The following is a 26081-nucleotide window of genomic DNA, read 5'->3' as shown; positions in this document are numbered from 1 at the left end:
CTCAGGTCATGATTCCAGAGTCCTGGGATCGAGTCCCACATCAGGCTGTCTGCTCAGCAGGGGGCCTGCTCCCCCACCCCCCACCCTGCCTGCTTCTCTCTGTACTTGTGATCTTTCTCTCTTTGTCAAATAAAAAAATAATAATAAAATAAATCTTTAAAAAATAATAATAATAAAAACATTTTTTAAAAAAAGCGTTAAGTGTGGGAAACCAGATTGGGGCTGGAGTCTCTATTTCCTTGGCCTAGGGGTTTGGCAGCTGAGCATGTAGGGGTGGGAGGAGCACCTGGTCTGCCCAACTCTCCCGCACTCCTCTCTGTCAGCCTGGCCTGACCTCTCAGCCCAGCGTCCTGCCTCTCCTGGCTCCCAGGATCCTGCTCACGGGAGTGAGAATGAATTATGAGAAAACACTCTGGGTGATGGGCCAGCCAGGTCCGCAGCTTTGAGGCTCCCCGCAAGGCTTCTCACAACAGGCCTCTGGTGCCCCAGTGAGCAGGCCCGGGCAGGCTTCTTCACCTCAGCCCACAGTGGACTGCTGGCCTGCTGCCGAAGCAGAGACAGCCAGGGCTGGGGCCTGTCTCCTCCTCCCAACCAGCCTCCCCTAGACCTGCCTCCGGCCCTGTCCAGCCTCTCACCTTTCTGCATAAGACTTAGCATATGTGAAGAGCACAGCTTTGGAGTCAGACACGCTTGCCAGCTGTGTGGCTTTGGGTGAGTTACTCAACCTCTCTGAGCTTAGTAGCTTCTTATATAAAACACAGGCATTTAAAAGAGTGAGATAAATATCAATGAGCATTTTAATATTTTTTCCTGTGCCCCAGTAATTGTGCACACCCCGCTTTGGAGACCACTGACCCGCAGCCTGAGGTCCAAATTGCTCAGCTTGGCCTTTGAGAGCCTCCAAGTTCTAGCTCCTTCTCTGACAACTCTTCTGCTTCCGGCCAGCCTGGCTGTCACTGACCTCCGAAAGCCTGAGAAGCTGTTGCTCCTTCTCACCACCATCTTCATTCCCGGGGGAGCTGTTTCTACTCCTGCACCCCATCTAAACCCACCCATCCTCCAGGGTGCTGGTGACTTCCGCCACCCCTACAAAGCCTTCCCAATGTTGCCGTGTATTTCACTATTGCCCCCAGTTTTCCTGAGCCCCTACTTTTGGCCAGGTGCTCCCACTCACGGTGTCTGTCCCCTGCTCTGACTTCATCACCTGCCAGCTAGTGTTAGACACTGGTTGTCCCGCACTGCCTGACGGTGATCCCTCTCGTGCCCCATGACCTAATCATAGGATTCAGCATGTTCCCGGGTTACCTGCCTGCATTAGTCAAGATAAGCAGCAGTAGCTGTTGTAACAAACTGCCCCAAACATCTCAGCGGTAACTACGATGCAGCTTCATTCCCTGCTCACATCACCGTCCGATCCAGGCCAGCTGGCCCTATTCCAAGGGGTGACTCGGGGATTCAGGCTCCTTCCATCTGGTGGTGCCCCTGCCTCCAACACGGACCATAATGATGTCTGGGGGTGGTGAGGGGCGCGGAATGGTGGAAGAGAAAACATGAGAAGACCATTTTAGCTCTAAGTCTGGGGGTGGTACACATCACTTCCATCCACGTCCCACTGGCCAGAATTGGGACACGCAGCCCCAACCTCAGCACAGGCAGACTCGGGGTCCCTGCCTTCCTGTGCCTGGGGAGAGAGGGTCACCCAAATAGCAGCTCTGCCAACAGCCAATGAGGGCGCGCACCACACGCATACCTTCCTTATGTTTCCCTGAGCTACCTCCGAAACCTCCAGCCCGCCACCCAGCACACACTCACACCCCATCCTGCCCAGCACAGAGCCTTGTTTACCAGCTGACGGACAGACCACAGACCGCGTGAGTCAAACCCGGCTGCCTAAAGGAGAAGGGGACAGGGCTTGGCAGGGACACGGGTCCTTCCTGTTCTTCGGGCAACATCCACTGCCTTGGGCCTCACACTATGTGTGGCACATAGTAGGTGCTCAGTTAACATTCGTTGAATGAATGAATAGGTGTATGAATGGAAAGATTAGGAAAACACGCTCAGGAGAATGGACAAAGGAGATAAAAGTTTTTTTGTTTTTTTTTTTTTTCTTTTAAGACATTAGATGATGAAGAAGACTCTGGTTCAAACTTGAGACAGGTGAGCTCCTCCCAAGCCCCAGTGGATGGGGTACCCGTGGACCTACTTAGGCAAAAATGCGTTGTGTGTGTGAAGGGGCGATGTTAGCTGATGCTAGGTTTGGCCTTCCTGGGACATCTGGAGTTCCCCACCCTGGGGCAGCGATGATTCCTCCCTTCTGCAATCCACGTCTTTATTTGCTGGGGTTCATTGGGGTTAATTATCATTGTGGTTGGGGTGGGGTAGGAAGGAGCCTTGCCCCAGCCCCAGGCCCTGGAAGGGGATCATGAGAGTCAGGGCTAAGTTTGGAGATCTGAAAGGAGGGTCCTGGGAGGTTGGGGGACATGGGGTAGGTTAGAAAGTTCCCTCCCACCAGCAGTTTAACCATTTTTAGGCTCCACGCCCGAGTGGCCGGGTCTGTAAGACTTCCTTGTCTTTCACCCATTCATGCTACCCCCCAGATCATCAAAGCCCGGTGAGGGCCGGCTCTAGGAGGCAAGCAGCATTATTCACAGGGGTGGGGCCCAGCGCTCTGGGGAAAAGTGGCCGGCCCCGTGGCTCAGATCTTGATCAGCTGAGAGTGGGACCGGCATCCCAAGCTCCCCGGGCTCCAGCAGGGCAGACCGCATCTTCAGGCCGTCCGAGCGTCCGCCTCACCTTCAAGGACCCTGGCTCGCCACAGCGACCTGCCGTGCGCCTCCCACCTTCTAGGCTGCCAGTTGATCTGCAGGGACGAAGCCAGGTTGGTGATGGCCCCGAGGGGCAGGTCAGGGAGAGAGACAGGTAAGGGAAAAGGGACCAGCCTTGAGCTGGTGGGGATGCTGCTGTCAGCCCATCTCCACCTGGCAGGAAAGGACACTGAGGCCCAGGCCACCTTTCCAAGTTCTAGAGCAAGCCAGGTCCTTGCAAACCCAAGGCTGGAACTGTCAGCAACCCAGACTCCTGACCAGTGAGGTTTTCCAAGGGACACTTGGTCCCCCCAACCCCCCACATCAGTCCAGCACCACAGTCCAGTGTGTTCAAGTGGTTCTGGGATATACATTAGCATGAAGGTGTGTGTTGGACCTGGTAGGCCCAGTGCCAGGGCTGGAAGGGGAGTGAGGGTCACGATACTTGCATGGTGGGGAGGCAACTGAGAACAGTACATAGAGCAGGGCTCTGGACTCAGACATACCCATGGTCCCATTCTTGCTGTGTGACCTTAGGTTAGTTGCTTGACCTCTCTGAGCCTCAGGTTTCTGACAAGGTGACTTGGAGGGGATGAGGGTGATACTCCTTACCTTACTGGGTTGCTGGAGAGAGTAATAAGATCATTTCTGTACTAAGCCATTCCTTGGGCTACTATAACAATAGCATTATTGTTATGCTTAATATCGATAAGATTTAAATCTAATATGTATTGGTATCAATAATGATACTAAAAATGGTTTCCATTTCTAGCGAGCAAAGGGCCGAAACATGCTCACTCCCTCTGTTTCACTCTCCTCCTTGCCTTGTTTTTGTGTGTGTGAGCACATGCGTGTGTGTGTATGTGCACAGGCTTGCACACACACACGGAGGAAGGTTGGGGTTCAGGGTCATGATGGCTCTTCCCACTTCTGCTCTGCAAATACCGAACTGGCTGTGCAGGAAGTGTGGGAACATGGAAAGGGGAGTTTGGGACAATCCAACATGTCGGTTCTTGGGGCCTCCAGCTCAGGGATGCCCAGGCCTGCCTGGCTCAAGCCCACTGGGCCCTCCTCACCACCAGATTCCTGTCTGTCAGGCCCCTCGAGGGAGCTCCACCTACTGGGGGTCAAAACCCGAGCTAAGCTCTTAACATCCCCCAACATATCCCCCAACTGGCCTACTATGTGGGGTTTAATTATCTCCACTCACAGGTGGAAACTCAGAGGCTTGGGAAAGCAAGCTAGCCTTCCCAGCAGGTGGCAGAGCCGTGCACCTCAGCTAGACACACTGGCCTGGAAGAAGTTGCCCACCCAGGCTCCTTGGTAACCTGGCGGCCCCAAAATGTAGATTTGCCTCTACCCGATCGCCTTCCTTCTGGGCCATTGGTCCTTCTCCCCCTACCGCTCGTCCGCTGGAGTTCTGACCCCACCAAACCAGTCACCCAAAGAGAGTTTGGAGAAAGCTTTGTGGGAACCCCAAATTCAGGGCAAGGGATAGGGTGAGGGGCGGTGGCGTGGGTGGGTAGAGCTTCAACCTTCCAGTCTAAAGGAGCTGAGGCCTTAAAAATAATAGATGGGAGAAGGAGTCCAAAGATAGTACACGATATCGTGGAGCCCTCTGTGAGTGTGTATGCACACACAGGCACACGCGCACACACGTGTATATCCTCCCTTCTGGGAAACTTGGAGGACCTGAAGCAAAGAAAAATGAACAAAGCCACAGAGACACACAAGTACACTCAGCTCACAGATAAACACAACCTTCCAGGAGCGCTTTGGTCCATGACACTTACCGTGTCCGGGCAGAGATCCACACCAGTGACGTCACCCGCATTACACACACATACGCACACACACACACACAGGTGCGCACAGAGGAGAGCAGTCGGCAGCAGATCTAGAGACAGAGCAGGGAGGGGGTAAACAGGAGTGAAGCACGAGGAGGAGGCAGCAAGTCCTGCCTGTGTCACCTCCTACTCCCTGCGTTCTGCCCGCGGAGCCCCTGTTCTGACCTGGGGAGCCCCTGAGCCGCCCCTGTGCCGGGTGAGAACCCGAGGAGGTGGCTCAGTGAATGAGATAGAAAGAGCCAGAGATCGGGGTTCGAAGCCCACGGCCCTGACACTTGTACCCTCACCCGCTTGGAGAAGTGACCTAACCCACCTGAGTCCCAGTTTCCTTCCCTGGGAGGCTGGCGGTGATACCGTTCTCAAGGCTTTGCTGTGCCCGGTGCGTGAAAGTGCTAGATTTGTGCTCTGAGGAGGCGGCTGGCAGTGAGCAGCAGAGCAAATACACCAGAATCGACCCTGGTTTAGGCACTTCCTAGCAGGTCATTTGTCCTAAATGAACCTCAGTTGCCCCATCTGTGAAATAGGGCTAGTCCAGAATCCCTTCCTGCCCTTGCTACTTGAAGAGACAATGCCGTGAGGGTACCACGTGCTGTGACTTTGTGGGAAAGGGAAAGCCCCCAGGGGCAGAGATGGTGGGGGTCAGGCCCAGCTGCTGTTGGCCCCGCCCCCTCTTCTCCTAGAGAAAGCCTCTTCCTCCATCCATTAGGGCCCCACCAACTTCTGTCCAGGGTCCTGTGGAGCAACTTCCCAGGAGTGTGTATATCCAGAGCGGGGAAAGGGTCCCACAGAAGGCTTGCCCATGTAGGACCCCCCCTCCCCAGCCTACAAGCCCACAGAATAAGGAAGTCAGAGAAAGAGAGCGTAAAATGGGATTTATAGCCTTAAAGGATTTCCAGGGCTCACCACAGTGGCAAGCCCGAAGGGCCTTTCTCTCAAGACCAGATTGATGGCACTGAATGGACTTGCCAGAAGTTTCCCCACCTCAGGCTCCAAACCCATCAGATTTAGTCTTTCGGCTATAGAAACCCAGGGAGCAGCTGGTCCAGGCCAGATGGACAAGGAGTCAGGGCCCGTGTGTGCTCTTACAGGCTGTGTGACCTAAGCAACAACCCAGTGTTCTCGAGTCTCGGTTTCTCCTCTGTCAAATGGGTTCATTGACCCCCAGTAATTATTAAATGAGGCTGTCATGCGAACGCACAGAAATCACAGATGTAAATTGCTGACATACAGCAGGTGCTCAATAAATGCTCAGCATCATGATGAGACATGCCCACAGCTGGGAGCCATCCTGTCTGGGTTGGAGTCCTGGCTCCACCACCTCCAGCAGTGTGAGCTTGGGCACGGTTTACAAACATCTCTGTGCCTTGGTTTCCTCTCTTGAAAACCAGGAATAACAGAGAGTGTCCGAGGCTGGAAAGGTTTGGGCCACACCAAGTGTTGCTGTAGGGGCTATGGATGGGAGGTGAGACCTGTGGAGGTGGGACTTGGGTGGAGACCAGCGCTACATGTCTGCTGGGTGCCAGAGTTATCTCACACAATAACCACCCCCAGGTGTGGGGTGGGGAGAGGGGGGTCTACAGGGTTCTGGTTCAACCTAAGACATGGACTGGACTACATTGGGGACAGGGACAGGGAGCCTGGACTCATGGGGAGACAGATTGAAAGACAGCAAAGGAAAGTTGTTCCTCTCCTCACAACACTTCTGACTCCATATGGGGGTTCTTCCCACGCCAACAACCAAGTCTCCAAGTCTGGACATCAACCGTCCTGTCATTGCATTCAGTTCTGAAGCTGACAACAGGGGTGAGTGTGAGGCTCCAAAGGTCCCAGGGCTCAGTCCCACAAACACACCCTCACTTCTGACATCCCAGGTCCCCAGGCTACCCGCACTTCTGTCCAACTTGGCTAAAAATGGGGGGGGGGCTCCCTGAACCCGCTGCCTCAGCTTTTCACAGAGCTGAGAAAAGCACTTTTCTTACATTTACCGGTTTATTGTAAAGCATATTACGATGGGTCCTTTTAAACAGCCAGATGAGGAGATGTGTGGGGTCAGGAAGGGTCCCGTGTGCAGGAGCTTCTGTCCCGTGGAGTTGGGGACACCACCCTCTCAGAACATGGATGTACCCATCAACTCTGACTCAGCTCTCTGAACCCCAAAGAGCAGGGTGCTTCTGGAAGCTTCATTGTGAAGGCATGATCCATCATTAACCCAATCTCCAGCCCCTCCACCTTCCTAAGAGATGGCGGCTGAAAGCTCCAAACTTCTAGCCCTGGTGACCAGTCCCCACCTGAAGCCGTCCGGGAGCCCACCCAGAGTTGCCTCTTTGGAGCAAAAGATGCTCCTCTTACCCAGGAACTTCTAAGGGACGCGGGAGCTCTGGGTCAGGAACCAGGAGCCATGACCAAATATAGATTTCTTATTATGGGACCATCAGCAAAGGAGTCTGAGGTCTAGAGAGATGAGGCAATGGAAAGGGGAGAGAGGGGAGGAAAGAGTGAGCAGGACCCCAGTGTTACAGGGAGAGATGGGGCAGAGACACCGAGAGACAGAGAAGCAGGCAGACTCTCTGGTCACGATGAAATATTTCTCAGTCTTGTTCCCCCATCTCAGTTGGCTTTTGCCTTCCCAAACAGCCCCCCAGTATCTTTCCCAGTGGTCCCATAAACCAACCTGTCCTCTCAGCCCAGCCCCTCTGGGCAGGTGGGTCAGCCCAGCTGCTGGGGCCACTGAAGCTGCCAGCACGGCTGAGTCCATCTGCCCAGGACCACGCATGCCCAAGACAAGGGGACCCAAGACCAAAGACTGCCCCCACCGAAGGGCTCCATTTCTTGGGAAGCCAATATGCCATGGGTCGGCACAGAAATTTGTCTCTGAGGCCTGCTTTGTCCTCCTGACCTTGTGCACTGTTGCTCCAATCCTCTGTTCTCCCACCCGCGACATAGAGATAATCATCGTAACACAGTCCTTGCCTTACAGTGTCGTGGCTTGAGTGTAAGGGTTAAATATACATATGACGTGCTGACACCTTATAATCTCTCAACATTAATAGTAAAAACATGAAAGCTTCCCTCTGGGGATGGGGGTGCTGAAGGGACCCAGGTCAGGGAGCCTGAACTTGCCTGAATTTATTGGGACCTAAGAAATGTCCCCAAACCTCTCTGGTGGCCGGTCTCTTCATCTGTGGAATGGGGCTAAAACTCCTCACCTACTTACCTTACAGGATTAGGGGAAAGTTTTTGATAAACCCCCCTGTGCCGACAGTAGCATAATAGAGCCAGGCCAGTGGGCCTGCCATTGCCCCTCCAGGAAAGATGCCCAGCTCCTGGGGTACCCCAGGATTCCTCGGGGAGACCCCCCCCTCACTGGACAGTGGCCCATCCTTGGCTAGCATTCCTTACCCAGCTGCTGGGATGAGGACGCTTTCAGGGCTGTCTCCAGGAGCTAGTGTGATTGGTGGGGTTGACATAAGGGGGTCAGAAAAGCAGAAGTGCTCCCTGGAGGGACATAGGATTCACCTGCTGGGCGACGGGGGTGGGGGGTGGGGGGGACACAAATGCAGTGAGTAGCTCATGGGCCTGAGGCCACCGACAAGCGTGATCGTTACTCACTGATGTGTACTGAGTATCAGGCCGTTTGCTAAGTGCCTTATCTTTGTTATCATTCCATGATCGTTTCACCTCCTGATGATCCACAGGGTTAACACTCTTATTATAAGGAGTTATAATCACCTATTTCATTTGAGGAAAGGGACTCAGAGAGGCTGGGCGTCTTACCCAAGGCCAACCAGCTGGAAAGGGCCAGAGCCAGTTTTGCTGCCCAGATCTGGTTGGCTGTCTCCTGAGTCCTGCCACGGCCCGTACAACCCAGGCTAGTCTCAGAGAAGGGGACACAAGCACGCCCTGGGAGCACCGGGCTGTCACACTGTGCCGGGACTGGTCAACACAGGGACAGGAGGCAGATGGCACCATGGAAGGCATCAGGAGACCCAGGACCACTTTGCCCACTTGGCTGCTCCGTCACTCCGGCCAGCCCCTCGTCCTCTGGGCCTTAGTTACCTCATCTGCAAACTGAGGTTGCCCCACATACCCAGAGGCCCTTCCTGCCTCTGATTCGTTCGGACACCCCCATCTCCTTCAAATTAGTGATCCCTTTTATGACGGAACTTCAGAGCAGTCAAACTAAGCAGTTCAACTTCTTAGCTTGGGGTCCCTGGACCCCTCGGAGCTCCAGAAGCCGCCTAGAATGAGGAGCAGAATTGCAAATGCCTGTGTGTCTGATCGTGTATTTTTCCAGGGGAAGTGTCCATATTATGACCAGATTCTCATCCCTATAGGCGAAAAGCCACTGATCACTCTCAACTTTTAGAATTGCCCTAACCTCGATGTCAATTTTAAGGGGAATGGGTTGAGAAGGCTGAATCCCTACCATGTAAAATTCTTCCCTTCCCTTCCCTTCCCTTCCCTGTGTTTAAAGTCACCTGCACCTGCACCTGCTCCTGTGCCCCGGATTCCACCCTCCGACCACACTGACCCCTGGAGACCCAGCCCCCAGTGCTTGCGATTAGCCTCTGTCTCCACGCTGAAGCTCCTATCCGCGGTCTTGTTACTCGGTTCTCACCCCCATGTCCTTCCCCAGGAAGCCCGGCGCCAGGACTGGTGGGTCTCTCCTGAGGTAGGTGCAGTGACCAGAATGGCCGGCAGGGGTCGCAGGAGGGGCGACCCTGTGGAGCCTCGGAGGACAGAATTCTGCCCCCTTCTTAGCCTGGGGGTGAGGAAAGTGTACCCAAAGGCAGGAGGCCCGTGTTCTGAGTCCGGATCTTCCCGTCAGTAGGCCTCAGCTTTCCCATCTGTAAAGTGGAACCCCAGTCTAGTGGAACATAGAACCCCAGAGGGTTGCTAAGCAACCTTTCTGCTGGGACATCCTCTGGACCTTTCTGATTGATGCTGGAGGGAGGGAGGGATCTTGAACTCCCTTTGGCAGAAGCATTTGACCCAGCAGCCTTAGGGAATGAAATAAAATGACTCAGGGGCCCCTTTCCCAGACCTGATTGAGCAAACAGAGGCCAGTGTCCTCCAGCTTAAGGGGGAAGCCCTACTCCCTGGGGAGAAAGGAGGGTTCTAAATAGGGCTGCCCCAAGACCTGTCTGGGGCTGGTGAGGGAAATGGGGACCACACTTGTGGCCTCCCAGGCTGAGTAGGGGCCTTGAGGTGAAGCCTTATGGGGCTTAGGAGGTGGGTGGCGGCTTCCTTGGGTACAGCTTCTGCCCATGTCCGGAGAAGGCCACGCAGACTCAAGCGGGGAGGGAGAAGGGGTCCTCTGGCCTTCAGCAGCTGCAGGATCTGGGAGCAGGACTGGAACCCAGACCATCCATTCCGGTTCTTCTGAACACTCTCTCTAGCAAAGCTCCAAATTCCGGGCCAGAGAGAGCAGGATGAAGGATCCAGGGATGAGGGAAGGCCCTGCAGGGGTGCATGAGGGGGGTACGCCCAACCACCCATCCCTAGACTCCCCCCTCCTGGGGGTCCACGAGGACCAAATCTTCTCAGGTACAAAAAGACCTTCTCCCGCTCCCACCCCCAAGTGATTAAAGAATAAGACATAGGCGTGACAATGACACAGAACATTTTCTACAAAAGTTGTAATGAGCTTGCGGGAGGGGTACTTTGTAGGGCAGTGGGAATCCCAGAGCCTGCCCCACCCCAGCACTGGGAGAACTGGGAGAAGGCTGAGGCCAGGACACAGGGGACAGGAAAGGGCAGCACCTGGGGCTCTGGGGAAGTCGAGTCGGCACTTGGGGGTGGCCCCAGGCCCAGGCCAAGAGAACAGGGAAAAGGACTGGGGTGGGCTCAGGGTGGCAGTGGCAGGCGGCCAAGCCTGCAGCGTGGGAACAGAAACCACTTCCACCATGGCCCCCGCTCTGGGCAGACCAGATGCACCAGAGGGAGGCCTGTGGCATTTTCTGGGGGTTTTCTAGTCCCCTGGCCCAGTCAAGGGGGCCCAGGAAAGAGATGGGGGCTGTGGCAGTGCTCCCAGTGGGAGCTGCTTCCTAAGCTGAGGGTCAGGAACGGGGGTCTGCTGCTGAAAGGATGAGGGGCACACCGGGCCCCCCCCCCAGTACCTCTCCCATAGCCGTGACCTCAGTCTGATTGGAAAACCAAGGACACCTGTCTGAGGACCCCCTGGGGCTGGCCTTTTCCCCTGGTCTCACAGCTGTCGCAGAGGAGGGACACATGCTGAGCTCCCACTGACACACTGCCCACGCCCGGCTGCCTCCCCACAGGGAGGCAAATCCACCAACCAGCCCTCAATATAGTCACACATACACAGAGTCCTGGGGACCCAGGGACAGCCAGCAGCTTAGATCAGCCACATCCTCAGGCTCTTACACTGTCCATATCGTGCGACTGGCCCCCAAGAGGCCAGACACCCAGACGTGCCCAGTCTCCGCCTGTCTCTGGCCTGGGAGACGCGGAAGCAGTTGGCAGCTGCCTCCAACCCAGAGCTCGCCCACCAGGCCTACGGGCCCTAATACCGCAGCTCACTGCTCTAGCACCTTGTATCTACTGCCCTGACCCTCTGGGGTCTCTGGAGGGACTAGGCTGAAGGCAGGGGGGAGGAGGGCAGTGTGAGGAGGGCAGAGTCAGGCTGGGCCCCGCCACAAGGTGAGCTGGCAAGGATGCTAGGCACCCCCGCCCCCCCACCCCCGCCTGGCACTCCAGCTCCCCAGCATGGCCAGCAGGAGAAGGAGAAGGGGGCTGGCTGTGATTGGGACAGGGGTGGGGACTAAAATCAGGGCATTTGGCTGAAGAGTCTAGCCAGGAACCTCCCCTCTAGGGTGGGGAGAGGGGGAGGCAGCCCAAACTCTTCCCTTCACAAAAATGGAGGAAGTGAGCAAGTCTCCAGCCTGAACACAGCAACAGGACCTTTGGAGGAGGGGTGGGGAGAGACAAGGGCCCGGCCCGTGGGACAGGCCATGCCCACCCCTCACGCTCCCATTCAGCTCTATTGAGCCTGTCATCTATTCCCTGGGGCTCCAGCACCCCTCTTCCTCTGGGGCAGGCCTTCCACTAATCCACACACCCTTGGGGCCATTCAGATGGGGGAGGCTCAAGGGCTCTGGGACCCCTTGCTGGTACCTCCAAGCTACAACTCTGCTGTGGAGTGTGGACAGGCTTTCAAAGGAGAAGACCACATGGTCTTTGCTCCTGGGAGGAGGGGGTGGCTTCAGGGCTGGCGACTGTGAGGCCCTCATGGCCCCACGATGGGTTGTGGCAACTTGCAATTAATTCATTTTGGTCTGGAGAGGAGCCTCCTGTTACCTGCAGAGAAAGATACAGAAACAGACTTCAGGTAAGGGTCTTCAAGACCATTTAAAACCAACACCAGCCTTTTTGGTCAAGCAGTCCTCTCCGGACAGGCTAATGGTCTGGGATGGGGCCCTTGGCCAGGGGGTGTCTTCCCCATCCCCCAAACTCTAAACCAGCCTACCTCCCCACACCCACCCCTGCCCAGCTGTGCAGGAAAGGCCAAAGACACCAAAAGGAGGTGGCAGCATTTGCTGGGCTTATGGGATGCCACGAGAAAGGGGCTGGGGGAGAACCAGACCACCAGTGTGGTAGCAGACCTGAGCTCCCCGATTGCTCTCCTCCCATGGGAGTCACCAGGCTCTGGAGCCCACAGACCAGGGATCAAGCCCAGGCTCTGCACCAGGCAGCAGCAGGACCTTGGGGTGAGCTGCTGGAACCCTCTGAGCCTCCACTTGCTCTCCTGGAAAATGGGGTGATGCAGCCCCCGCACATGGGGGCTGGGGAGGGCTCAGTGAGAGGACATGTGGAGGGACATCTCTAGCACCCGGTGGATGGGAGGGCTCAAAGCGTCCTGGCTGTGATTACTCTGACGACTTACTGTTTGGCATCCACAAAGACATCCATTTTGGGGGCATTCTGGTATCTCCAAAATCAAGGAGCCTTTTACATTAGCTGGGATAAGAAGGCCTCCAGTGCTCATTAAACTGGCAGCTTCTTTTTCAGAATTGGGGGCAAACAAATTAAGTGGAACCTCTTGTCTTTGATGAGGGCTTAGATTTTAGGAATTAGGGTATTACACACACAACTCCTGAAAAGGCAGATCCTCCCCACCCCCTACCCCACCCTGCCCCACAACACCCTCAGGCCTTGGGGGCCTATCTCCCCAGGTCCCCCAGGCTGGGGCACTCACAACTCCGTGTCCTCCAGGGCCGGCGGGCGTTCCAGCGCCTGCCTTCTCCTCCTCACAGCCCCCAGAATCTTCTTGCGGGGCCCCAGGGGGACGCTGATGCTGCGGAGGTCAAGGTCGGAGCACAGCATCAAGGCCTCGAGGTCAATCTTCTCCTGCCGCAGGAGGGAGGCGAAGTCCTCCATGTGCAGGGAAGCCAAGAAGGTCTCCAGCGGGCTCGTCTCGGGCTCCAGGTCCTCATCCAGGCCCAAGTCCAGCTCGTCCCAGGGCAGCTCCTCCCCGCAGCTGCGGTCCTGCAGGCTGTTGGCACTGCCCAGGCTGTCGTCGTCCAGGCTGGGGGAGCTCTGCAGCCGACCTCGCGGGGCGCCCCCGCCGTCCGGCGCCGCGTCCTCTCGGCCCAGCCCGTGCAGCCCGCTGCTCAAGTAGTTCCTGCGGAACACCATGGTGCCCAGGCCGGGCCGGGTAAACAGGGAGTCGTGGCCTGAGTCGGTGCTGACCTCCGAGTGGGCCGGCTCGGCCGCCAGCGTGGCACGGGAGACGCTGTCCTCGTCGGAGAGGAACATGTCCCGGAGCGGGGAGCGGCCCCACTCCTTGGGGTTGGCGTAGGTGCCCTGGCGCACGAACATCACGTCGCTGCCCAGCTGCAGGCCCGAGAGCGAGCGCACGCTCTTGCGGCCGTCCTCGGAGATCTTGAAGGTGCCCTCGCCGCCCTGCTTGCGCCGCTCCAGCTTCCGCTGGATCTTGGCCTTGCCCCTGGCCGTGCCGTGCAGCGTGGCCTGCGAGTAGGGCAGCTGGCTGCCCAGCGCCAGGTGCTGCAGCCGGCGGCTCAGGGTGCTGGACGTGAGGCTGGAGAAGCTGAGCGCGTCCGAGCGCTCGGCCAGCTCGCGCCGGTAGCGCCGCTCCATGCGCTCGTGGTGCTTGCGCTGCATCTTGGCGCACTCGCGGATGCGCCGCTCGGCCTCGCGGAAGGCCTTGTCCTTCAGCTTGCCCACCAGCTTGGGGTTGAGGCTGCTCTGCTTGGCCGCGATGGAGTCCAGGTAGCGCACGCACTCCATGTGGCCCTTCATGGCAGCCATGTCCAGCGGCGTGTGGTAGTCGTTGTCCAGGCACCAGATGTTGGCCCCGAAGGACACCAGGAAGGAGAGGCAGTGCAGGTGGCCGTTGGAAGCTGCCAGGTGCAGGGGCGTGTTGCCCCAGATGTCGCATTTGTCTGGGTCACCCCTGTAGGGGGGACAAGCAGGGAGGGGTCTGGCTGCAGGAGCGGGGAGCTCCCGGCCTGAGCCGCCCCATGGGCACCCCAGCGGGCAGCGGGACCCTAGGGCCCGAGATGCCTCCTCGGACTCCAGGACACGTCGGACGGACCTGGGAGCGAGGCCGGGGGTGGAGGGCGGTGAAGGCGGAATTGGCCCCAGACCTGCAGGGGGCGGGGCGACAGAAAAGGCGGGGCCAGGGCGGGGCCTTCCCCAGGAGAACTGATGGCTGGGAATCTCAGGGGATAAATATTTGATGCCCAGAGAGAAAGGAGTGAATTATTCATGGAGCCCAGCGGGGAGCTGTCCCAGAGAGGTGGTGGGCCAGGGCAGAGTCTGGGTCTCTAGGCAGGCGTGGTGGTCAGTGTGGCTGCGGGTGTAGGGGTGACCCTAAGAGAGGGCACAAGAGAGTGGTGGGTGCGGAGCCTGAGCCCTGGGTGAGTGTGTGTAAGGGTGTGTGCCTGCGTGTTGGCGGGCACGGCCACGTCTGCAGGGAGCAGGGCCAGGCCTGGCAAGGCTGCGTGTGAGAGCAGGTGTCGGGTCTTGGCCTGGGCTGGGAGGGGAGCGTGGGGGCAGCCAGGACCAAAGGGGAGGAGGAGGTAAGTCTGCAACCCAGGCCCAGCGGCCCTTCCTTCCCCGGAGCTGCCCCATCTTTGGGAGCCTTGTCAGGCAGCCTGGCTTGTGCCTGCCCAGGGGACCCACCCAGCATCCCCTTGAGCATGCTCCAGCGGGCTCCTCCAAGCTCTCCCCTCCCACAGAGGGCTGGCTCAGCACCTCTGCTCACTAATGAGGCCACGAGCCCACCCCCGCAGAGCTGAAGGAAGAATCATCCCCTTGTCTCAACAGCTCCCCCACAAACCCCTCCTCACTTCCCCTTTTGGTCGCCAAGTCCTGCCGGACAATGTGGCAAGGAGCTGCTTGGCATTTGGCCCACACCCCATCCAGTACCAGCCTTTGCTCTCTGTAGGAGCTGGGGGACTTAGTTTACCAGGAAGGCACTCTTTTCCCCCTCCCGTGGACCTCTCTGATGGGGGGCAGTATGGAAGGACCGCTGTGTGCTTTCTTGGTGTGGGAAGAGGCTAGTCTGGCTAGTCTGGGCTTCTCAAAGCCAGCAGCCTGGTCTTAAGGGCTGCTCCCACCTGCTGCTGGACTGGGAAGTGGCAGCAGAGGGAGGGCGAAGGGGTTTCCCACCCACCACATGCTCAGGCCACAGGCCAGCATCCGGCACTGAGATCAGCTGGACCCCTTTCCCTCCACCGTGATTTCCAAGGGCCTAAGATGTTCCTGTGAACCCTCCTGGGGCATGTCTTCTTGGGGAATGTCTTCCACTCCTTTTCCCTGCCCAGGCTGCCCAGGTGTCCGGTTCAACCAGGTGACCTCTCTGTAGAAAACTGCGGAGGCTGGCAAAGTTGTCCACAGGGTCATTCAGACCACGTCACCACCACGTCAGTGGCCCTGGACCCTGAATTCTTTCACTGCTACCTTCAAACCCCTTTCCTGACCCTGACCCCTGGACTCTAGGCCCACTGTTCCCCCTAGACAACTCCTGAAGGAGGGAGAGGGAGCCTGCTATGAAGGGAGGGGCATAGAGGGAGTTAATGAGGCGGCTGTACCCACTGACATTTGGCGCTGCGGACAGCGCCCATAAATCCCAAGAATGAGCTGGGAGAGAGCTGTGTGAGCCCCAGCCTTCGGGGAGGTGCAGCTCTGGGTCGGAGAGCCCTTTGGACCGCAGGCTGGGGAGTGGACACTAAGGAGCCTCTCCTCCCACGGCCTGTGCCCCTTCTCTCCACCCCCACCTTGCTTCCAAGCGCTACCCACCCAGGAGACCTCTTCCACCTTCCCCTCACTCTTCAGCCCCTCCCATAATCATGGGCCCCCCAACCCAGTCCCTCCGGTCCTAGCCCCACATCCGGGTCACAAGTGTCTCATACCTCAAGTTGTGCCCCCTCCCACCAGTGCCAGGCTCCAGGGTCCCACCTGAGCGTCAGCGGGGTGGAGAAGAGGGCAGCTCAGAGGAGAGAGGGGGAAGACACGTTGGAGTCTTGGGGAGTGTGTCTCAGGGGACCGGGGGGACCTGAGGGCTCTCTTCCCCCTCCACTGCGGGGCTTAGGCAGGGACAGGATGGGTACTCACCCTCGGCTCACGATGACACGCAGTGACTCCAGGTTGCCATGGTAGGCAGCCCAGAGAGTGGGAGTCATGCCATCCTCATCGGGGGCGTTCAGCTCCTTCCTGGTGGCCTCTTTGAGGAGCTCCAGGTAGCCGTCCCGGGCCGCCCGGTGGTACTGGTCGTTCATGGCGCCTGGCTTGGACAGGGTGGGCAGGGGGCGCGGGGAAATGCCCCCCGCGGGGGAGGGCGGCGGGGTTAGGGCTGTGGCATGGGGTTGGGGGAGGGGGCCGAGCAGGGGCCGGGGCCGCCAGCCCCCGCTGCCGCAGACGGAGGTTGCGGAGCGCCAGAGCCGCCGCTACTCCGACATCTGAGCCGCTCGCCCGGGGTGGGAGGGGGGAAGGATCTCCCGCTGCCCAGGGAGCCGCCCCCGGGTTGCCCCTGGGTCCTAAACACCCTGCTTCCGAGCGCACAGGGGTGACCCACGCGAGGCCCTGCCCTCGCTCCAAAAGTGGTGACCCCAGCGCCCTGCCCCATGAGGCCCGGTCTGGGGACCGGGGGTGGGGGGGTGTCTGTCCCTGCGGCTCCCGATGTCTTCACCGTCGAAGGAAGGGGTCCAGGGGAGAGGAGGGGTGTCTGCGGTCAGTCAGGATCCCTAGGACAGAGGCTTGGGACGGGTAGGAGGACTGACGCCTAGACAGCGAGTAGCTCCCCCTACCCCCGGCAGTCCCGGCTGCCCCTCGCGCGCACGGGGTCGGCGAGCCGCGGCCCAGGAGGTGGCGCTCGAAGACTGGACGCGGACTCGGCGCGCGGCCGGAGAACTTCTACCCAAGCCCGACTTCGCAGCTTCCAGCGGAGCAGAAGGCTGCGGGGAGGGATAGAGGGAGAAGGAACTTCGGTGTCTGTCAGGGTGTCGGGGAAAGGGGCACTGGGGTCCCGATCTTGGGGCAGCAACAGAGGAGCACGAAGGTATAGGGTGCGCCGGGTCTGGGAGGGTGTCGGGGTGCCCGCGGGCCCCCGGGGAGTCTATCGAGCAGCAGCCCTCGGGGCTCTGGACGGCGGGGACTGCGGGGCGCGAGGGCGCGGTGGGCGCCGGGGGTGGGGTGCCCTCTGGGTGCCGCAGTGCAGGGCTGCGCCCCAGCCTGGCCGCGCCAAGGTGACGGGACGGCGCGGGAGGGGGCGCCCGTTAACGGGTAAATATAAATCTTACCTTATCTTGCTCCCGCTTTCTGTTCCCTAAATTCAGCTCGGAGAAAAGATGGATCATGTGAGCGGGACTGAGAGATTTATGGAGCTGAGCTCCCGCGGCTGTAAATCACCCTGCCCTCCCCGGTATAAAGCGCCCGTCCAGGCCGGTGTGGGAGAGAAGAGACGCTCGCCGCCCCCTGACCCCCAGCTCAGCGCCGTCTCCCGGCCCAGCCAGGTGGGTGTCCGGACCCAGACGGTGGACGGACAGGGGAGTGGGGACGTTGGTCGGGGTCCGACGGGGCTGCCGCCGCTTCTCCTTCCCTCCGTCGTCGAGCGAGAGACCCGAAGGGTCGGCTTTTCTCTTCCCTTTCCCCAGCGCTTCCTCCACCACCCGCAACCTCCACCCTCCGGGTGAGGAACTTCTCGGTTCCTAAATCTAGGGATAAGGTGGGGGAAGGAGAGCCCTCGGGGTTGACCTGGGGTCCTGTCCGCTCTTCCTCCACAGTGACCCGTCCAGCCTCCCCCAGTCGCCCCTGCCATGTCCGAGGAGTCGACCCCGGGCCCCAAGGAGAGCCCGCCGGCCCAGCCACGGGCAGGCTCCCGCGAGGTGTGGAAGAAGGGCGGCCGCCTCCTGTCCGTGCTGCTGGCCGTGAACGTGCTGCTGCTCGCCTGCACGCTCATCAGTGGCGGCGCCTTCAACAAGGTGGCGGTGTACGACACCGACGTGTTCGCGCTGCTCACCACCATGATGCTGCTCGCCTCCCTCTGGATCCTCTTCTACCTCCTGCGGACCGTGCGCTGTCCCAACGCCGTCCCCTACCGGGACGCGCACGCCGGCCCCATCTGGCTCCGAGGTGCCAGGGGAGGTGGGGCCGGGGGCGGGGGGAGGTGGGGGGGCAGGAGAGGAGCCAGAGGCTGGGACTCTCAGAGGAATTGCGCGTCCAGGTAGAGGGCTGAGAAATTCCCAGGGGGGCAGGTGTGGCTGAAGTTGAGATAGGCTGTGGCTAAAGGAGAAGAGGAAGGGAAATAGCCTTGGAAGAAGAATGACGTGAGGGATGGAGGGGACTTCTTTGCTCTTCCTAAGACTGAAAAGGGGTGGTCATGGGACAGCCTTAGAGGGAGAGCTGAGGACAGGTGTCGCTGCAACTGAAGAGCCCACTGAGGGCCGTTCTGCCCCCAATCCAAGCAGCCCCAAAGAGACAGGGCTTCCATCCATCCATCCATCCACCGACTTAATCTTGTACTCATTCTCCATCCATCCATTCACTTCCAGTACATCCATTCACCACCCACCCAACTGTCCATTTATCATCCAACTCTCCACCTCTCAGTCCATCCCTCCACCCACCCAACCATCAACTGCCCATCTCGTCATTCATCCTCAGGTCTGCAAACCACCCTCTCTGACCCCCCACCCTGCCCCTCATTCCCAGGTGGGCTGGTGCTGTTTGGGATCTGCACTCTTGTCATGGATGTCTTCAAGACTGGCTACTACTCCAGTTTCTTTGAGTGCCAGTCGGCCATCAAGATCCTGCACCCTCTCACCCAGGCTGTGTTTGTCATCGTCCAGGTGGGTGGGAGCAGTGTTCTCGAGTGTGGTGGAAAGGAGCCAACACCTGGCATGAGGTCTGGAGATCTCTACTCTTCTACCCTGAGCAATCAAGTTAGGTGGGGGTAGGACTGTAGCGTGGATCACATGAGTCCATAAATCTGGAAGCACTTGGTAATGAAGTCATATCCAGATGTGAGCTCCTACTTAGGGGCCCTGTGATTTTCATTTCAACCCAAGCAGTGCCGATATTAACATCTAGGATGTCTGAGCTGGGGGTAGCTGCCATGTCTCCTCGAACTTGGCTCGTCCTCCCTGGGTGCCTGCAGAGGGCATCCGTCTCAGCCCAGGGTCCTGGGGTGGGCATGGCCGGTTTGGCCTCAGCTACTGCCCATATGTTCTATATCTGTTCAGGAAATAGGGTACCCTGTACCTGGGATTTTTCAAACAAATTCAAGAATATGTATTTTTATTTGTTGCACACACAACATCCTGAAAGATCTCCTGATGGAACTGAGGCAGGACTGGTCTTACATGGGACCAGAATGGATCTCATCCCTGCACCACGACCAGAATACCACATGTAGGGTTCCCTCTCCTGAAACATCAGCCCTGCTGTGCCGATTTCCACAATTCAACACGTTTATGACTTTGGTACTTAACACTAGCGTTATACTTTTTCAGTTCATGGGTTTGAGAATACTCAGGTAAAGCGAAAATACAGATGCTCCCACATCAACAAATACCATGACAAGGATTTATTGGTAACTAGGGGAGGGTTGCAGGACAACAAAGGATGGGAATGGGGCAGGGAATGTTGCTAAGGGGAGGCGAGAAGCCACCAGAGACTCTCTCTACCTTGGACAAGACCCAGCCTCAGACTGGCCTCACTCCCAGGAATAAGTAACTAGACAGTCAAACTCTACCTGAAAAACAACAGTAACAACAAACAAACACCAAGAGTTTACAGGTAACATTTTGCAAATTCTGAAAGAACACAACTATTTTATACATATTGTTCCATAGAAAGAGAGAAAGCTCCTTATTCGTTTTGTAAAGCTAAGATAAACTCGGTAGGTTAGTATGGGGGCTCTTGAGGAAGAGGGAACATACTGTTGGGTTTGGACACGGGCACTCCAGAGTCAGTGACCTCCCCCACTCTCTCTCAACACAGACTTACTTTCTCTGGGTCTCCTCGAAAGACTGTATTCACGTCCATCTGGATCTGACCCGGTGAGTGCTGGCCCCACAGCTCAACATCTGTGCTCCCCTGGGGATGAGCTTTCCAACCTGGGGCCCGGGTCCTCTTTCTGCACTCTGGGTGGGGTTTCAGCCAAGGGCCCCTTGCTCTATCAGCCGATTTCACCAGGCTGTGCTGCGTTGTGTGTATGGGTGTGCCTACACACTCATACCTGTGTGTTTGGGTGACATACAAGGCACTGTATGTGCTTTCCTCTAGGAGAGGGAGCGGCAGTGGCCTGAGCCCCTGGACATCCCCTGGCCCTCTCCTGGGTGGCATCCTGGCCAGACTAAATGTTCCTTCCAAACTCAGCCTCTCTGTGCACCCTGCTTTCTTGTTTCCCAACGTCATCTCCCAGTATAGTTCCCCAGCTTTCCATCTCCCTGGGGCAGCCGGGCCAGCCTCTCACTGGCCTCTCTGCTCCCCCTTCCCAAATAGGTGTGGTCTCATGTTCACCCTCACCACAAACCTGGCTATCTGGATGGCAGCTGTGGTGGACGAGTCCGTGCACCAGACCCACTCCTATGATAGTTCCCACAGCAACACCAGCCACCTTCGCCTCGCCCTTGACCGTGAGTATCCATCCCAGATTAAACCCAGTCCAGGGACTTCCAGGCTTTTGGCTGGGTGCTTGACTCCCTTGCCCCCACGAGAGAGGAGAGCCTCCCCCTGCTCCAAGCTCCACCTCTGAAGAAGGGTAGGTGTAGGTGACACCGGAGGGAGGGTGTCAAGGAAAATCTTCTCTTTCTGGAGGATGCAGCCTTGGCCCCACTGTTCAGGTCTCCATCCTACCGAAGAACGGATTTGATCTCCAGAATGAAAGGATGAGGGTGATCAAAATGAAGGGGGGGAAAAGGGAGGCAGAATAGCTCAGTAGTGGTTGCATAGGACAGAGTGTGTCAAGGAGGAGGTAGAAGTAATAATCACAAAGACAATAGTGACACTTTACTGATATGTCAGGTGCTGTGCTAAGTGTCCTAAACACTCTACCGTACTTAACCCTCACAACTTCCCCATGAGATGGGTACTACGTTTGGTTTTTTGTGCGTGTGTTTTTCTTTTTAAGAGAAAGAGATAGCAGGAGAGGGGTGGGGGAAGGGGGCAGAGGGAGGAAGAGAATCGTAAGCAGACTCTGCACTGAGCCCAGAGCTTGGTGCGGGGCTCAGTCTCACAACCCTGAGATCATGACCTGAGCTGAGATCAAGAGTCAGAGGCTTAACCAACTGAACCTTCAGATGAGTACTGTTAGTATTCCCATGTTATAGATACAGAAACTAAGGCATAAAAGGTTAAGTAGAGCTTGAAATTGGGAGAACTAGTGTAGAGATCCATCTTTGCTTTGAACCAATATGATATACTGAGAAAGAATAGGATCCACAGGCCCCCCGGTCCTATACTCTGGACTTCTGTAGGGCCCCCCTTCCCCACCAACCAGACCAGATGACTAAATCCATCTGGATTTTGCCTGAAGACACACACACTCCCGGTATGGAAGGGTCCAGGCACAGAAAGCATAGAGCAGAAGACCCCAGCCCAGCGGGACTGATAAAGGACCACCTTGCACATACAGAGGGTTCCTGAGGATGGTTAAAACCAGCCCAGAGGGGGTGCCTGGGTAGCTCAGTTGGTTAAGAATCAGACTCTTGATTTTGGCTCAGGTCATGATCTCAGGGTCATGAGACTGAGCCCCGCATCAGGCTCTGAGTTGGGTAGGTGTGGAGCCTGCTTAAGATTCTCCCTCGCCCTCTCCCTCTGCTCCTCTCCCTGCACATGTGCATACTCGCGCTCTCTCTCTCTTTCTAAAACAAAGAAAACCCAAAAAAACAACCCATAGAGGCCAACTTAACATGCTGGGGCCCTGGGGTGCCAAGAGGCCTCCTAGGAAGGTAGCTGCCCCGGCGTTAGGAGTCAGGTCAATAACTCTGCCATTACAAGCCACCTTACCTCGGTAAGCCTCAGTTTCTGCATCGGCAAAACCAGTGGGAATAGTTCTGGGAATCCAAAGAGATGTTTGCCAAGATCCAAGGCATTCTGTCGAGCACACTCTGGACACAGGACAAGATTCCTGTGCGTGTGCTACAAACCAAAATGTTGGGAGGTCACGGGAGACACCTGCCCAAAGCAGCTCACACTCTGGGCTGAGTCAGATGCCGGGGAGAGCTGCGAGGAAGATTGAACGCTTGGGGTTCCCAAGAGGGCCACCATCTATCAGGAACAGAACCTCGCCTATCGTGGAGAGCCAGGGGTGATTACTGGTTGGGAAGGACTGGAAATGTCTACCTGCAGGAACAGAACGGGATGCAGCAGGCAGAATCTGCAGTTCCGATTTTTGTTAATTGAGCACCGACTGTTTACTGATGCGTCCCAGTCTCTGGCGCATAGTAGGTGCTTAGTAAATATTCGTGGAATGAATGCACGTGCCGGGCCCTGTGCAGGCATTTCAGGATATGGAGGTGAATAGGGCAGATGGTGATCTCCCAGGGAGGAAGGTCACCGTGGAGAGGAGCAGCGCTCCCCCAGGAAGGCGGGAGGGTGGTCCAGCTCCGTGCCTCTCTCCCCACAGCAGAGCGTGCTGGCAGCTCGGTGGGAGGAGACTGTTCCTGCAACACGGCCATCTGCCAGATCTTCCAGCAGGGCTACTTCTACCTGTATCCCTTCAACATTGAGTACAGCCTGTTTGCGTCCACCATGCTGTACGTCATGTGGAAGAATGTGGGCAGGCTGCTGGCCTCCTCCACCCACGGCCACGGCCACACCCCTTCCCGGGTCAGCCTCTTCCGGGAGACCCTTTTCGCTGGCCCGATCCTGGGCCTGATGCTCTTCGTGGTGGGGCTGGCCGTCTTCATCATCTACGAGGTCCAAGTGAGTGCGGAGGGGGGCCGCCTCCAGCAGGCCCTGGTCATCTACTACAGCTTCAACATCATCTGCCTGGGGCTCATGACCTTGGTCAGCCTGAGCGGCTCGGTCATCTACCGCTTTGATCGCCGGGCCATGGATCACCATAAGAACCCCACTCGGACCCTGGATGTGGCATTGCTGATGGGCGCCGCCCTGGGCCAGTACGCCATCTCCTACTACTCTATCGTAGCCGTGGTGGTGGGCACACCCAGGGACCTGCTGGGGGCGCTCAACCTAGCCCATGCGCTACTCATGATTGCCCAGCACACCTTCCAGAATGTGTTCATCATCGAAAGCCTCCACCGGGGACCGCCCGGAGCTGAGCCTCATGATACCACCCCCAAGGAGCCCTGCCATGGTCTTACCTTTGCCAACTTGGATGCCCTCCACACCTTGCCCGGCTGCCCACCCACTCCTAGGCTGGTCGGCACCAACCCAGTGGGCCCTCAGGAAGCAGTGGCCATCATCTTGGCCCCCAGGGGCCACTGGAGACGCCGGTGCCTGAAGGACATTTCTCTGTTTCTCCTGCTCTGCAATGTCATCGTGAGTAACTGGCGGTCGTGGGGCAGGGGGAGATGGGAAGGGGCTGGGGGGAAGAGAAGGCCCAGGAAGGATTCTCTTTCAGGCTCATTCACGTGCCCTTCTCTGTCTTGCCCCCAGCCCACTAGAGAAGCCTACAGCTCTCTAGGAGAGAAGCAGGTTCGGAGAGGGTCAGATGAAGTCCCTGGGCAAACAGCATCCCAGGGCACAGAGAGAGAATGAAATCCCAGCCTTCTGGCTTCTAGGTTGCAGACGGAACTGGAGGGGTCCCAGGGAACGCTGACATGGGGGCTGGGCGGAAGTGAGAGGGAGCTGTGAAGTGATGTAGAGGGAGGGTGCCCTCACCCCTAGGTGGAAGGTGTGACTGCTCCTGGGAACTTGTGACCAGCCCACTTCTCAGAATAATTGGAGCAGCGGCAGGAAGTAGCAGAGACCAGCCTAAGTGTGAGCGCTCTCTTCGAGGGCGGCAGAGGGCTGGCCTGGAAGGGGGGCATTCGCGACAGCGCCCCCTCCCGGCTAATTCAGCAGAACCGCTTCCTAAGAGAAACCCACTGTGTTAGCTACAGACTTCACCCCAGGGCAGAAACACCCCCCATAAAGACACACACCCCAGTAAAAGAATACCCCTCCTGCGGCTACAGCCAATAGAGAAAACAGTCTAGTGTGGATAAAGTCCTCAAGAGAGAAATTTCTAATATGCAAACATGTACCCATGTGAGTACATCCCAAATAAAGAGCAGCTCTACTGAAGTTTCACTCAGTATAAAAATGGCCCTTTCAGCTACAACGTCCAACAGAAAAATATCCCCAATATACAAACAAACACCCCCCCTTTTTTTTAGAGATTCTATTTATTTATTTGACAGAGATCGCAAGTAGGTAGAGAGGCAGGCAGAGAGAGAGAGGTGAAGGTAAGCAGGCTCCCCGCTGAGCAGAGAGCCTGATGTGGAGCTCTATCTCAGGACCCCAGGATCATGCCTGGGCTGATCCTGGGGTCCTGAGCCTGAGCCGAAGGCAGAGGCTTTAACCTACTGAGCCACCCAGGCTCCCCCAAACAAACACCCTTAATGTGGGTCTGTCCTGATGTAGAGCATGTCTGCAGAGGGATTCCAGCCAGGGCATAAACTACACCAATGACCCTGACCTGGGTGCGTGTTTAGTGTGTTCCCACTGCGAATATTGCCCAGCCTGTAGGTAATCAGTTTTAAAAAGAAAAAAAAAATTAAAAAGGTGATCACCAGTCTCTGACCCTCCAGTAGAAGCAATAAAGCTCAAAACCTCCTTAAATCTTGGGCCAGCCTGGGAGCGTCCCCCACCCTCCCACCCGGCTCCCCCCATCTCCCCACCCCCGCCTGGCCCTGCCCTCACCTCCCCCACCCCCAAGCAGGGCCCTCTCCAGCAGGCTGGGAGCCACCTTCTGGATGTTTTGCTCAGGGTATCTGCTCCCGGGTCAATCTAGGAGCATCATCTCCGGCTCCATTTCAGATGACAGAAACAGTCCCCGAAAGGAGCCGCGCGTGTTCAAGGGCCGTCAGCTGGGGTTGGGGAGCGTGGGGCTAGAAGCCATTGTTGCTTGCCTCATACCCCACACCTGGACCGTCTGAGCTCCAGCGAAAGATGAAGCGGGCTTCCTTCGTTAACCTCCTCCCAGACCTGGGAAAGGAGCGGAGCTGCAGAACGGAGCTTATGGAGGGTGGGGGTGGAGTTCACTTCTGGCTGGATCCTGACACCCCTGCCCTGGGCCGATCTGAGACTCCCACCGCCCTGCACACATCTGTCCAGGAGTGAGCCGCTGATTTGGGCATTTGTGCCAAATTCTCACATCATCTATCTTCTCCTCCTCCCCATCTGACAAATGAGCCAATAATAACAGGGTAGAGAAGGGATCACAGAGGGAGCCCCAAGCCTGGCTGGGGGTGGGCAAGTTCAGTTGGGCCCATTTTCTGAGCTCCTTAGTGAGTGCCAAACCCTGCCCAAGATCCTGAGGTTCCCCCATTCACCAGCCCCCAGCCCTTGCTGTCCAACAAACTAGAGGGCTGGGACCCCCATCCTGTCACCCCCTCCCCCAGCTAAGTCCACAGCAATGACCTGCAAGTGGCCGGTCCGGGCCAGGTCCTGACGCCCCCCTCTCTCACCATAGCTGTGGATCATGCCTGCCTTTGGAGCCCGCCCTCACTTCAGCAACACCGTGGAGGTCGACTTCTATGGCTACTCCCTCTGGGCGGCCATCGTCAACATCTGTCTGCCCTTCGGCATCTTCTACCGTATGCACGCTGTCTCCAGCCTGCTGGAGGTCTACGTGTTATCCTGAAGCCCCTGAGAGACACGTAGGGGTGGGGCTCAGTTCATGTGCCCACTCAGAGACACCCCTCCCTGCAGGAAAGAACCCCAGGCTGGCAGTTACTGTGCCACATTACCCCCCCAGCCCCCCTACCCCCCC

General features: G+C 57.5%; 2 protein-coding genes across 2 annotated transcripts; one reads left to right on the top strand and one right to left on the bottom strand.

The window, feature by feature from the left end:
- Positions 1-12865: 12865 nt before the first annotated feature.
- USH1G (USH1 protein network component sans) lies at positions 12866-16425 on the bottom strand. The gene is made up of 2 exons (XM_044250343.1): positions 16253-16425; positions 12866-14087 (listed from the first exon to the last, which is right to left on the bottom strand). The coding sequence occupies exons 1-2, from the start codon at positions 16414-16416 to the stop codon at positions 12866-12868; spliced, it is 1386 nt and encodes a 461-aa protein (XP_044106278.1). The 5' UTR covers positions 16417-16425.
- A 1527-nt stretch (positions 16426-17952) lies between these two features.
- OTOP2 (otopetrin 2) lies at positions 17953-25952 on the top strand. Its single transcript, XM_044250342.1, has 6 exons — positions 17953-18268; positions 18848-18984; positions 20138-20196; positions 20642-20775; positions 22770-23644; positions 25782-25952. Exons 1-6 carry the CDS (start codon positions 17953-17955, stop codon positions 25950-25952), a joined length of 1692 nt encoding a protein of 563 aa, XP_044106277.1.
- The last annotated feature ends 129 nt before the right edge of the window (positions 25953-26081 follow it).

Source organism: Neovison vison, chromosome 5 (genome assembly GCF_020171115.1).
Source record: "Neovison vison isolate M4711 chromosome 5, ASM_NN_V1, whole genome shotgun sequence".
NCBI classification, from domain to species: domain Eukaryota; kingdom Metazoa; phylum Chordata; class Mammalia; order Carnivora; family Mustelidae; genus Neogale; species Neogale vison.
This window is presented reverse-complemented; position numbering and strand designations above follow the sequence as displayed.